The following is a 15,063-nucleotide window of genomic DNA, read 5'->3' as shown; positions in this document are numbered from 1 at the left end:
GTAGATATTTATACAGACAGACATATACATACACACACGCGCATACACAATTATATCCATGTGATAAATTGCATTTGTCATGAGCTTTGATCATTTTGCTTCACTCTGACTAGAAGTAACATTCCAAAGGCTAGACTGTGACCAAAAGCACCCCGTATTCACACCCTACATACTACTGTAATGATCTTTGTACAAAATATGCCTTGTAAGATATCATTTGAAAACTAACAACACACTGATCATGAATATTCTTGTGTAATATACATATGAAAAAAGAGTTATGAACATGAGATAAGACTAAAATGTGTTTACCAAACAAGTCTGGGGAGGGGGTAAACCTGTTTCTCAAAGACGAAGGACAAGCTGACGCATCTAGCCAGATGTCATCAAAGTTGATTGACAATCACCTGTAAAGTGGCCACACTTTGGCAAAGAAGGGGGTCAGGAACATATGGATCTGCATTTTAGCAAACAATAGCATATAACCTCTTATCAGCAGACTCCATGTCTCTGTCCTCACAGCTATAATGAATTTTATCTAGGAGTAACCCTCAGGAAAATGCTTTTCAGTACTATAAAAGTGAGAGGCAAACACACCCCAAGCTACTCTCTCTCTCTCTCTTTCCTAAGACAACAAAGGAACCAGCCGTTTGACTTTTTGGGGAGATCCTGACCTGAGAATCTGGTCATCCATGCTGCTGGGAACCTGTGGTAAGAATTTTACCTTCAACCAAGTTGAATTTGTTAAGTTTTAGCTACTAGAAAGCATTTTCTCTTTATTTCTCTAGTAACCATTTCTGATTATAATACCTTCCACTTGTACTCACTTCAAATCTCTGTAGTTAAATAAACTTATTTTATTTTTAATCAACACTAATCCAATGCAGCATTTAAACTGAACTGTTTGCTTCCAAAGTAGCAAATGTTGAATATTGACCTTTCCCAGGGGCAACAGACCTTTAATATCTTCACTGTCCAGGAAAGAGATGGACAGTGCAGAACACGTTTTGGGGAAAATTCAGGGCTTGGAGTGTGTTGGGGTCACCCTGAAAATAGTAACTAAGACTGGTGCAAGCCAGGGTGTGATTGCAGTGTTGCTTATGGGCTTCTGGGGTCAGAGTTGCTGGACCAGGGCTCCAGCTACACACACACACAGGGTGTGACATGCATGCATTAGACTGTTCGTGAGCAGTCCTGGTTATGAGCTACAACAGCAAAACATTGTGAGGCACCCAAGATTGCGGGGCAGGCAGTGACACAATCCCTCACTGGTCTGGACTGCACTCTAAGTCCTTTCTCATACAAAACACAAAAAAATAAGAAGGTACCTCCCCTTAAAACACTTTTAGCCCAATGGTCAGAGCACTCATCCAAGATGTGAGAGACTCAGGTTCAAATCCCCCCCTCAACCTGAGGGGAAGAAGGGATTTGAATTTGGCTCTTCCCACTTCTAGGGGAGTGCCCTATTCTGTGAGCTATGGGGTATTCTGGGGCATGTCTCAATCTCTTCTGTTGAAGCTGTTCCACTGTGTATAAATTATGAAATATTCATTGGAACAGGAGTCTGGAACTTGAGTCTCCCACCTCCCAGATGAGGTGCCTAATGACTGGGATGTACTCAGTCTTTGGCCCAATGAATATTTAGTTATTTACACACAATGGAACAACTTCAACATGAGAGATGAGAGAGAGACCTGCCCCAGAATACCTCATAGCCCAGTGGATAGAGCACTCCCCTAGGAGGGGACAGACCCAAGTTGAAATCCCTTCTCTGGCAGAGCAGAGAATTAAACTCACATCCATTACATCCCAGGTGATTACTCTAATAACTGAGCTAAAAGTCATAAATGGGACAACAGCATCAACTCTTTCTTACCCTCCTTTCAGGTGAGAATTCCTACCAGATCAGACACAGAAGACAAGGGTATGCCTAGTTTGAGAATCCTATTGAGGATTAGGCATGAGAGCTAATGAGAGGCTGGAGCAGAAGTCTTCAAACTGAGGGGTGGGGGGGCACAGAGGAATGTTGGGGGGGGGGTACAGCTGGGCACAGGGCCAGCCCCCCAAGAGGAGTGGGGAGGGAGTACCACCCAGCCCTGCTCTGCCCCAAGCTCTACTTCATGCCCGGCCACAGCCTTGGCGCCTGGCTCCCAGCTTCGTTGCTGCCAGGCCACAGCGCGCGTTCATGGTCTTGGTCCCAGGCCCACGGTGCAATCTTGACACCCACCCCAGTCTCTAGCCCCTTGGCTCACCGCAGCCCCCGGCCCTGATCACAGGCCCTCATCCATGGCCCCGCCCCCAGCCAGGGAGGGCTGGGGGGGCATGGACAGGGATAAGGGGGGTGTAGGGTAAACATTTGGGGACCACTGGGCTAGAGTGAGGCAGCTGGGATACACTCTCTGGCAGATTTTTAGACACCTAAAGAAGTTTAACAGCAGCAACTTAGGTGCGTAGAGACTAAGTGCCACAGAGTTAGGCAGCACCTGAACAAAGGGTTTTAAAGATATCATTGGCACCTAAAAGTTGGACTTAGGCATGTCCTTTTATGGATCTAGCCCAAGCTTCTAAGCGCTTTTAAACATGTCACAAAAGTTCTCTTTCCCCCAATGTGCAAGTTCTCCTCCTTTCTTCCTCCAAGGAAGATACCTTTTCTGGGCCTCCCATGTGTGTAACATTTAGCCCCTGACAAGCAACATCATCCCGCAGGGGAGATTCCCAGATTCGCAATGGAACGCACATCATGCTTCCAGCTCTGGAAGTTTCTGTAACATTATGCCTTAAAGTCAAAACATTTTAAATACAGAAAGCTATTTAAAGTAAGCTGAACTGATAAGAGAAGAGTCTGTTTTTCAGAAGTCTTAAGCACCAACAAATCCTTCTGAAGTTAATGGGAACTACAGAGTTTCAGCATCAAGCCATAAACCACCTGGGCTTTTCAGACAAAAGATACAGAACAGTCCCATTAAAATGTTTGAAAATTCTAAAACATTTGTTACAGAAAAGCTATTTTACATGAGAGATATACAAAATACAGTGGCACAATATTAAAGCCTTATTGAATGATATACCTAAACATCACTTGTGAGTAATACAGCTATCTCAGATTAAAGTTGATATAATTTATAGCACATCATTATGCATTCTTTCTCCTCCCTCTATTAGATTGGGGAGGGGTGTTAAATTAAACTACTGAAAGTGAAAAACCTGTTCAGTCACCAAGTACATGATTTAAAAAAAAAAAAAAAAAAAAAAGACACCATCAGCATGCTACAAAGCAGAGACCCCAGAATATTTTACACCAGCGGTTCTCAACCGGTGGTACGCGGAAGACAGCTGGGTGGTACGCAAGGCGTACCCTGCCGCCAATTCCACCACCGAATCCCCCCTTGCCACCGGCGAGAAAGCCTGCCGCCACCGAATCCCTCCCCCTGCCGCCATCGAGAAAGCTCACCGCCGCCGAAAGTCCCACCCAGCCTGCTGCCGAAAACGGTCAAACGGCAGCAGGGTTTCGGCGGAGGGCATTGTTCCCTCTACGCAACCCCGCCGCTACCAAAAGTGGTCCCCCCACTTATTTACCGAGTACCACCCGGGTCAGGTACAGTCAGGTCAAGCGGTACTTGACCTGACGGTACCTGACCCAAGTGGCACTCGGGAAAAAAAGGTTGAGAACCGCTGTTTTACACATTAAAAAGAGCAAGTACACAGTACCCTCGAGAGTTTTAAAATGATGCTGTAATAATCTCCTGCTCCCATTCTATTTTTAAAGAGATTATCTAAATGCAGTATATTCACTTATACTAATCTACATTTTCAGAATTTAGTCACTCTTTCTATACATTCCTGGTCATACAGCTAGAAGGCTGAACAATAAGAAAAACCACTGTTTCGGAGATGTTGCAATCTCACTGTAACATTACTTAGGAAAGAAAAAACTTGCCCTAGTTGTCAGGAAATACTTCCCTCCCAAAATGTGAAGGGATGAAACTACACTTCCTGTACCTTCAAATCCTGTGTCCTACCTGTCACTTTTAACAAAGAAATTCAGTCACTTGCCTCCTAGCATCCACATGGTTTTCCTGCTATAACAGACTCATTTTTAATATAATCACCTACAGCAAGTTCATGATTAGACATCTAGGCTGTGAAAACACCAAACTACTATACCAGTAGAGATCTGTATCAGTATTTGATTATAATCTCTCATACCTATTTTTGTTCATTAAGAGGGAGAAACTAATTTATTCTGTAATTGAGCTGAGTACCTTGATAAACAATATTTATCTCAATGGACGCAATCACATTTCACAATCATTTCCTAGTCTTAAGATAATTTTGTTGATATTAACCATAACCTATTTAATTCACTTATTTAAAAACTAATGACTAGAGAAAAGTAAAGATACAGGGTGAAACTATACTATAAAAGGGACCATGACACTACACTATTCTCCACGCTTAGTGGTTTTTGAATTTTATTTTCCTGTATTCAATCCCCTCTGAGAACCTATTCTATTCTTATTCTATGCTGCTGAGAGAGCGAAAACAAAATAATTCATATTAAAATGTTTCTAATCATTTACATTAATTTCTCCAGACAGTCCCCTAGACACATCTTCACTCCTTCCCCTCCTAGCCTCTCCACCAATTTGTGAATTTCTGCTGGAAGAAAAATAGATGAAACTTTCAACTACATTATTCCTTCTGCAACAAAGGGTACGTCTACACTGAGAAGTGAAGTCTATTTAATTCCAGCAAAAACAACGAGAGTCCTGTAGCATCTTAAAGACTAACAAATTTCTGCAGGCATAAGCATTCGTGGGCTGTAGCCCACTTCATCAGAGAAGCGGAAATCACAGATAAGAGGTGTGTACACACACACACACACACACCCAAGGGTAAGAAACATAACAATGGGGAGGGCAAGTGCTAACAAAGTCATTTCAGTTAGGGTAGATCAGGCCTATTCACAACCATTGATTAGAAGGAACTTTTCACCATGGAAGGTATTTAATTTCAGTCCACATTCATCTGCCAAACTAATGAAGTTAGTCAGCTGTGACCACACATCGCTCATTACGTAGGGGGAGGGCATCCCCACCAGCTGCGCTTTTATCAATGGACAAAGCAGTGCATTCTGAGTACCTATCCCACAGTGCTGCTAGCCACAGGGGCTTTTGGGAAGGTCTTCAGACTCCCATGATGCAATTTCCCCCCTCTCCTGATGTCAACAGCAAACAAACAAACATTTTTTGGGCCATTTTTCAAAACCCTGGGTCAGTGGCATGTACGCCAATGCCCGAGAAGCATGGAGCTCACTCGGGCTCTACACTATCATTGTGAGCATCACAAACACCTCATGACTTATCCTGAGGTATTTCCAAGGCCAAAAGAGGAGTCGCAGCGTGTCAAATTGCGATGTTACTCAAGCCACCCTGCTACAAGTCACAGAACACATATCCTTATCTTAGCACCAGACCACCTTGCCACACAGTGCATAAACCAAAAGGGATACTTTTCCATGGTGTTCCAAGCACTGATGGATCACAGGGCATTTCACCAACATCAAGGTATGGTGGTCTAGAAAAGTGCATGACGCACGCATCTTTAGGAACTCAGGTCTATTCAGAAAGATGCCAGTGAGGACTTTTTTTCCCAGACCAAAAAATAACTGTTGATGATGTTGAAATGCCAATAGTGATCCTGGAAGATCCAGCCTACCCTTTGCTCATGAAGCCATACACCAGACACCTGGACAGCGATAAGGAGCAGTTCAATAATAGGCTAAGCAAGTCCAGAATGGTGGTAGAATGTGCCTTTGGATGTTTAAAGGCTTGCTGGCACAGTTGGCTCAGTAGATTAGATCTCAGTGAAAGCAATATCCCCATAGTTATCTCTGCCTGCTGTATGCTGCATAGTGTCTGAGAGACAAAGGAAGAGAAGTTTTCATTGGGTTGGAGGCAGCGGAAGATTGGCTGGCCGCAAACTTTGAGCAAACTTTGCCACCCAGAACAACCTCATGTTAGGGAAACTTCAGTTGAGGAAGCCAGAAACCAGCCCATGACGGAGGTCACATGCATTGTTGTTTTCAGTATGAGCACGTGTATTGTAAACTTGTACCGTCTACCCTATGTGACGCTATATGATATTAGCCTCCTGAGGATAGTACAGGAGGAAAGGAATCAGTTACTGCAGGCATCTGGGTACACACCTGGTCCTTATGCTGCTATGCTGTGTTCCGTGATGATGCCAGGAAATTTAATAATGGAGTGGAGTGGCAAAGTGTTGTATTGTGGTGGAAGAAATAAGGCTGCCCTCCCAAAAATCCTTCTGCAAAGGATTGTAGAGTACCTCCATTAAAGTTTCCTGGAGATATCCAGGAAGGATTCTCGGGCCATCCCTGGACACAAACAGTCTTTTCTGGGAACAACCCTTTGTACAGTTGGAGCACCTATAGGGAAGCCTATCCCCACTACACTGTAAAAAAAAATTTCATATTAAATGGAACACATCAGAGGATGTAAACCCAACACTGTGACTGACCAAGGTCAGCCAAGATGCCGTCCTGAGTCCAGCTAGGCTGCTCTGGGGTTAAAAACAGCTCCCGGCTCTCAGGGAGAATGGATACCCTGCTCGCCTGCCCCCCATTCTCCTCCTCCTCCTTTTCCTCATCCAGTCTCATCATCAATGGCCCTAGACTCAGATTCCCCCGAGGTATCTGATATACCTGCCTGAGTTCTTTGATTTTAACACAGCACTGCTGTGTCCCCATTCTGCCCCTTCTCCAACATGTGCCACAATATCTTTTCATAGGATATTGACGTTTCTTCTACTGGATCAGAGCTGTGCCTGAACAGACTCTTCTCCCCACAGACCGATAAGATCCAATATCTCAGGTCTACTCCAGGCTGGAGTGCATTTGGGGCATTTAATCGTCATGATCAGTGCTAGCAACCTCTCTCCACGCTGACCAAAAAGGAAATAGGAATTCAAAATTTCCAGGGGTGTAAGCAGGGGAGGGGCTTTTTCCTGTGCATGCTATCGCGGTGCAGCAGTTAAAAAACATGCCCAGAGTGGTCACAGCAGAGCATTGTGGGACACCTTCCGGAGGCCAATGATATCAATTTACACAACACTCCGCCTACACTGCCTCTCATTCGACCCATCTGCTTAGATTTTAGCGCTACACCTCTTGCAGAGATGGATTTATTGAGTCGATGTTTCTGCCAAGTTAGTTCAGTGAAACAGACCTGGCGGTGGAGATGCCAACATTACGTGGTCGATGGAAAGTGGCTTCCGTCGACCTAAATTCACAGTGTAGACCAGGCCAAGCATTCTGTCTGTCTTATTTTCCCTCTTTTCACATATAAACAATATTCACTAATTACAAATACAATTAATCAAATTTTAGGGCTACATTCCCTATCAAAAATATTGTTACCTGAATTCAAACTTTAAAATTTGTCTAACCTTGAAATAAACCAATGTTTAAATTTTACTGGCATCATCTCACCTGGTGCACTTGGTGTCCATTTTCTCAGTATGTCATCCATTTTTTTAGGCTGCAAAGGCCCTTCCACTTCACTTCCACATAGACCTAGCCATCACACATAAGACCAGAAGATTTGACCACAGAGTACCACCTCAGAAAAATAGGAGCAGCCACCCTACAAGCCAGATTGTTGTAATTTGCTTGTAGAACGTGCATAGACATGACATACAGCTGAGTCACTAGCTTCTTTGCTACTTCTTTTTTCTACTCTTCAGAAAGGAAATTGATAACAGGTAGCATCCAGTCACAAAGATTAAGTTGGTTCTTGGTCATTTATGACATCTTGGAAATTTGCCATTCAGATACCAAGAATATCTATGAGTAGACTGGATGCAGATCCCAGCAAAAGGGCATCCTTATCTCATAGGAGGGTCCACCTGTCTGGTTTTGGGTCTCTAGGCACAATCTCAGGCTGCAGATCCTCTATCGAGCATGCATCCCTTCTGACAGCTGAAACCCTGTGGCCCAATTACCTAGGCTCTGTGACCAATGCTGGCTAGCAGAAGGTCCCCATTAGCTTCAGCACACCCTTTTCCAGAGCTCCAAACTTGAGGGCACTCTGGTTTATTTATTTCTCTCTCCAGGGACATGTGACAATTGAAGTACATAACACACAGGCTTTGCAAAGTTTTGTGTATTGTTGGTTGATTTTTTTGTGTGTGTATTTATTTTACACACAATTACACTTTACTTTAAATAGCACAAGAAATATACAAATCTAGACAAAACAATAGAATACCTATATACCATTCTTTGGGATCTGAGTCAGTGTCTTCTAAGAATAACCAGGACCCTTCCTCTCCCCTACCCTCCTATGCATGGCTTCTCCTCTGGTCTCTTCTCTTATCCTCCTCTCGAACAAGACCAGTGAGATAACCTTCCTTTTATAACTTCCAGTCCCTCTGTCAGGTGATCCGCTGCTTAGTTACCAGCTCACCTGAGCAGACTGGTTCTCCTGGGCAGTAGACAACTCCTTGTCCAAAATACTTCCACATGAATAGAGGGCCAACAAGGTTTAATTACCTTTCATGGTCAGCCCTATGTCACCATCCCTTGGAATTTTGGTTCATCATGGATGTAAAAAGACAACAGAGCATGAAACAAGCCAGATATTCAACATGAAACTCAGAGTCTGACACAAATACACACAGATAGTCCCCAATATCAAACAGAATTCAAAAGCTATACACGGACAGATTCTCCAAATTGTCAAACTACGGTTATAGGTTTACTTTAAAATGCAGTCTAATATGATCTGCTCCTGTAATTCTATGTACAGATATGTTGCACATAAATCAATCAATCAGGAAGACAAAGTCCACCTCACAGAACCAATTTCTAAATTCTGAAAAGAGAAGGAAATTGAATACTAACAAAAACATGACAATCTGATACATTTTGAGGTGTGTGGGGGAAGGGGTGGGAGAAAGAAGATGAAAAATTTCCACCTGCATTATCCTTATTTAGACTTTCCTACAGTAACCTGAAGTTCAGCTGATGGCACGCTGGTTGGGATACACTAATCTAGGCTACAGTTCCAGGGATAAAACATGGAGGGCAGATGAACACTAGAATCTGTCCGTGTACAGCTTTTGAATTCTGTTTGATATTGGGGACTGTCTGTGTGTATTTGTGTTCTCCCATTGGCATAGAGCATCTTCACCTGACACGCTACAACGGTGCAGCTGCACTGATGCAGCTGCGCCAATGTAGTGCTTCTAGTGTTGATCTGCCCTCCATGAAGCTCTCCTAAAGTAGAAAGACAAAGGCCATGTGCAAGGAAGGGGGGAGGGACAACAAAGAAGCACACTATGATTAAGTTTGGGATTGAGCCTTAACTTGAATGAGTTGCATGTTAGGGCTCTGAACTGATTCCTGCTCTGCTCAAATGAAATGCATGGAAGCAGAAAATACATGACTTTATCCACATGAAACTGATATTACTAAATTAGTTAATAAAATGCAACATAAGGTTTAAAAATGTCATTGGTTAACACTCACTAATCATGATTTCAATTTTAGAGATTTGTTTTTTAATACTCTGCCAGATGCTGACCACTTGCTTAATTAATAAAATTATATTATATTAACACACACACAGATTTTTGTATAGTGCCAATTACAAGGTCTTTTAGGGAAAAGTTTCAGAAATATAGACCGAAAATAAATTTATTTACTGAAAAAAAAAATTAACATTAACACAGAGTTAAGATTCCTCAGAGGTATACTGTGTCCTTACAGAATATCAAATTCTGCAAAATTCAAACTTCTGAAAACCAGGAAATAAAAAGTTACAGTACACATCCACGCAACCTTAACTCTGCCCCTGGGAGCTGGCAATAGCCATTGGGAATTATATCCAGCTGAATTCACTGTTTGGTGTAATTGTTCAAAAGATTAGCTGGAGCAGCTTGGAAGAATTATGATCATGATACAAGGCCATCTGGGGAGAGTAAAAAATATGTTAAATAACTTAGACAGACCTCCAATCAGCTGTTCCCCAGGAGAATCCTAACATATTTTTTAAAATCCTTCTTATTGTCCTTAACTCTGCTGGCCATAGAGTTCTCCTTGTGTTCCTTGGCTTCCCTTATCAAGTGTCTACAATTTCTAGTTTCTGATTTATGTTCATTACTATCAAGTTACCCTTCCTTCCACCCATCCTGGCTTACAGACAGCCCCCCAACCTGAAGCAAATACTCACCAGCAACCATACACCCTACAAAAAGCCCAACCCAGGAACCTATCCCTGCAACAAGCCCCGTTGTCAGCTCTGCCCACACATCGACTCTAGTGACATCATCACTGGTTCTAACCACATCAATCACACCATAAGGGGCTCATTCACCTGTACATCCACTAATGTTATATATGACATCATGTGCCAGCAATGCCCCTCTGCCATGTACATTGGCCAAACTGGACTATCACTACACAAAAGGATAAATGGACAAATCAGACATAAAAAATAACAACAACCATAAACCAGTGGGAGAACACTTTAATCTCCCAGGGCACACTGTCACTGACCTGAAAGTCCCCGTACTTCTCCAAAAAAACTCCAAAAACAGACTTCAAAGAGAAACTGCTGAATTAGAAATGATCTGCAAACTTGACACATTCAAACTGAGTTTAAACAGAGATTTGGAATGGCTCTCTCATTACAAGAGGTAATTGCTTTGCTCACCCATTCTCACCTCCTAATCAATGACTCTCATTAGCCCTCAAGTACCCAGCTTTCATCCACCTCCCCCATTGTTCTTTATGCACTTGTATATCTGTTTCCTATTTACTGTATAATTCTACCTCTGCATCTGACAAAGTGAGCTGAGTCTCAGGAAAGCTTATGCCTACAAAAATTAAATTTGTTAGTCTTTAAAGTGCCACAGAACTCTCGTTGTTTTTCCTTCCATTTGTTTTTTTAATTTAATTTTATATAATTTTTACAGCTGCCTTCACTGCCCCTCTAAACCAGGTCAGTTTTTTTAACCATATGACCTTCTTCTTCAATTGTGGCTTTTTTGACATCTAGTAAAGTGTTCTTAAAACAATTCTCAGTTATCACTCACTGAGACCCTGAATGATTTATCTCCCAGATAAATAAATATTGGTGGGGAGTGGTGGAAGAAGGAATGGGAAGGGCATGGCAGAGGGGAGGGAAAATGCACGCAACTCCTGGCACGGAAAAGTGGGACGAGAGGCGAGAATGGCAAACCCTGGTATGAGAGAAGGCAGGAAAGGAGTGCACACAGAACCCCTGGCAGGGGGAGAACTGCGCGGATCCAGGTATGCGGAAGAGAAACAGAGAACGCCTAGGCATGGAAGTGGGGGGTGATCGGTGGAAAGGGTTGGCAGACAAAGCCCTTGGCATGAGGGGGAGAATAGGGGACCATGGTATAGAGGACAGGGGGAGCACAGACCTCTTGGTAGGGAGTGAATGGGGGACCCTGGTATGGGTAGGGGGACATAAGGTGTAAGAAGGGAATTGGTGTGCACAAAGATCCCATGCCAAAGGAGGAGTATAGGGGTATGGGAGATTAGGGGGAGTTTCAGGGAGTCCCTGAAACAGAGAATGATACGAGGGTGACACAGTTTGTGAGGTAAAATGAAGGAATACAAAAAGCTCCTGGCACTTGCTATAAACTTAGCCTACACAAGCTACAAAGTGTGAAAAGCCCTAGTGATACATATGGACAAAGAAGTCCAAATAAGATACGAGCAATCTTAACTTTGGCCTTTTTTAATGTTTGAGTGCTTGATTTTGCAACCTTAATGTTCCTCAACGTAGCAGAGGTTTGTATGTAAAAGGAACATATGTAAGGCCCTACTTGAACTGCGAGATGACTGTTAAAAAAATTGTAGCTGAGTTGCAGAGAAGCCATGGAAAATTGCAGAAAAGTAATAACGGACCTTATGTGCGGTAATATAGTCCATTATTACTTTTCTGTGATTTTCCACCGATGGCCACCCAGGGCTGAGAGCAAGGGCTGGGGCTGACAGCAGGAACATGGGAGTGAGAGTGGGGATTTTTTTTTTTTTTTTAGTATTTTATTTTTACTATAATAATTGGGGTTGTTAAAACAATATTTGGTAATAAGAAGGGAGGTAAACAAAATATGTCTCTTGGCAATGGAAAATGTTTCCCCAGACATTTAAGAATAACTTGTTATTCCCATTATCTAAGTGCAGCTGCAAGTAGACATATTATGTATTTCATTTTATTATGTGCCATGGTATGCAGAAACTGAGACATCTGCAAGGTTACTCAGTATTCCTATTTGTTTCTGTTACCTGGAGGATGTCAGGCTACTGAGGCCAGAATGGTCAAGCAAACAAATTAAGCAATGCTAAGCCACAAAACAGTGGTCAAGCAACTCAAATTGCACTGAGCCTCCAACAGCAGTGATCAGTTTCTATTTGAACTGTAAAATGTTTGCTTCTCTGTGATATATAGACCTAGCCTAAAAGGTGGTGATGTATATTTATTAAAAAAAATAGAGGAAGGGGAGTTACTTTTCACCTCAGAAAGCATCAATACTTTTAAAATTTAAAAAAGCAGCTTTCTTTATAGAAGTCTATATAGCATAGACAAGCAAAAACTATACACAATTCTTTTTTAAAATCACCTGCAGGTGACTTAACTATAGCATTCACTATTGCAATAATGTAATAAATGAAGCTTTAAATGCCCCAATGTCAGAAGCAGTTAAAGTTCCATGGAACCATACAGCCTCTTTACATATATTCTGCATTATATTTCACATAGTATAACTTTTCCTTATCTAAGGTCCTGATCCTGCAAAGCAAAAGCATAATTTTACCCTTGGCTTTCAATAAAAGCAAACGTATACATGCACTTAAATGTTTGCAGGACTGGGGACTAGATACTCACAAAGCCACCATAGTATCTGAGGACTTATAGAGTTTAAATTGTTCAATGGGTTTAAATTACAGTTTCTGCAAGAAACACAATGAAATCTCATTCTTTTCTGAATTCAAATCATCCATAACATAGTTCAGTAGTATCTTACATTTTATTTCTTTGTTTTAAACAATCCCCAGACATACCGAACACCTAAGAATATTCCTCTGAAAAATAAAGGGTGATTTCAAGGGTATCAGCAGGAGATGCATGACGTGGCAGAGTACGTGAAAGTCAGGAGACCTCCAGGGCATAAGGATGACTGGACTGAGTGCACACAATCTAAAAGTAAAAATACCACTATGCATGTAGAGTATATGCCATGTTTAACTATTTCTTAACTATTTCCCATCCATCTTCACCATACACTTTTGCAAACACATATTCCTCAAAAGATATATGAATGTGAAGTTTTCAAATAAAACCTCCAGGCTATGTTAGCTCAGAAAAACATGAATTAATGTATTGGATAGATAAAAAACTAACCAGAAATAAATTCAGTTTTAAGCCACTACCATGCATACGAAATTTCAACCCAAAAGGTAACTGGAGGAAATTAGAAGGCCAAAAAGAAAAGAGTCTCAAAGTGGCATCAAATGAAGTAGCATGCACAGCATAGTAAAGATACATGGGAAGATTACAGCAATACGCAAGTACTGACAGTTTTAAGGTTTCTCTGCGAAACGGTTTATCATTTTATTTGGATTAACATATAGGGATGCCAACCCCAGGGATGAAGAGCCCTTGACACTTATCCAGAAACCAGCCACAACGCAAACATAAATGCCACAACAAACCAGCTGTAACTAAGCAACCCTTAGAACAACCCCCCCCCCAACACCCGGGGCCAAACATCAGCCCGCCAGCTTGCCAAAGCCCATCCTACAGAGACGGGCACTCCCAGAGCACAGCAGGGCCACCCTCTTCCACTGCAGGCAGGGTTTGTGTTTCCAACCACGTTAGCTCGGCTCGACTCGACTCGACTGAGGAGCGCCTGGAAGAGGCAGGCGCGGAGGGGCGGGCAGCGGTTAACGCCACGGAAACAGCCGCCCTCCCGCTCCAATCGGGCGCGCCGCGAGCTCTCCCGGGGTCAGGGAAGGAGCGAGCCGCACGGTCCAGGGACCTGGGGCTTTATACCGCTGCCAGCGCAGTTTGTTTCCAAACAAGCAGCTCCGCGTCCCCGCGCCGCCCCAGCGCCCCGGCTCCTCTCCGCCCCCGAGAACTGACGGGGCCGTGCCAGAGCGAAGCGACGTTTCCCGGCGGCGCCACAACCGCCCTGGGGGACTCAGACCCCAAGGCCCGGCAGCCGCTTCTCGCGCCCGAGCCCCTCGACCCTCTCTGCGCCCAGCTAAGGCCCCTCCCCCCGCAGCGGCACATATGCGAGGAAGCACGGTTCGGACCGCAGACGCAGGCGGCCCCTCGCCCCCACCCGGAGGTCTCCGGGTGCGTTTCCGTGGAGCACGGACCCTGGACTGCGCACCCCCTCCCCCGGAGAAGAGGGGTACCCGCACCCCCAGGCCTGAGCCGAGCTTTCCCCCCCCCCCATGCAGTGTTTGCCGCAACCCTATGGCCGGGTGGGGCTAGATTCTCACCGGTATCTCCCGCAGACCCGGCTGCACCGGGGAGTGAGCCATGGCGGCGAGGCGCGCTGCGGGGGTCGGATCTTCTCAGGCGGCTCCAGCGACTGGAATCAGCTCAACATCGCGGGCCCCTCCCCGCGCAAGCGACCGGCGGCGGTCCGGACGCAGAGTCTGCGCGCGGAGCTCCCTGGCGCTGCACGCACACCCCGCAGCAGCAGCAGCAGCGGCGGCGGCGGCTCATCACCGCGTTACACAGACGCAGCAGCGTCAAGCCCGGCCTCCCCTCCCCAGTCCCATTCCCCCTCCTCCGCGCGCACGGAGCGGCCGTTACTGGTCTAACGCGCCGGGCCCTGCCTACGTAACGCAAAGTAACCGCCTCGGGCGAGGGGCAAGTGCCGCGCCGACGTGCTCGCGCGCGCGCGCCCCGCCCGCCGCCCCCCTCCCGTATCTGCCGGCGGCACGCGGCCCGTTCCGAACTTCTCGCCCGCGAGGCTGGTGACTGGATCGAGCCG

The 15,063-nt window shown here is 44.5% G+C and overlaps 1 protein-coding gene across 3 annotated transcripts in view; it reads right to left on the bottom strand.

The window, feature by feature from the left end:
- STK24 (serine/threonine kinase 24) overlaps positions 1-15,051 on the bottom strand; it is a 106,739-nt gene extending 91,688 nt beyond the window's left edge. For all 3 annotated transcript variants that reach the window (XM_067536794.1, XM_067536793.1, XM_067536795.1), the window contains exon 1: positions 14,564-15,051. In XM_067536794.1, coding sequence (XP_067392895.1) covers positions 14,564-14,605 — 42 coding nt within the window. In that variant the 5' untranslated portion in view covers positions 14,606-15,051. The remainder of the gene's footprint in view (positions 1-14,563) is intronic.
- Between the last annotated feature and the right edge of the window lie 12 nt (positions 15,052-15,063).

Source organism: Emydura macquarii, unplaced genomic scaffold (genome assembly GCF_026122565.2).
Source record: "Emydura macquarii macquarii isolate MOO-44397 ecotype Brisbane River unplaced genomic scaffold, CSIRO-AGI_Emac_v2 contig_3671, whole genome shotgun sequence".
Taxonomy (NCBI): domain Eukaryota; kingdom Metazoa; phylum Chordata; order Testudines; family Chelidae; genus Emydura; species Emydura macquarii.
This window is presented reverse-complemented; position numbering and strand designations above follow the sequence as displayed.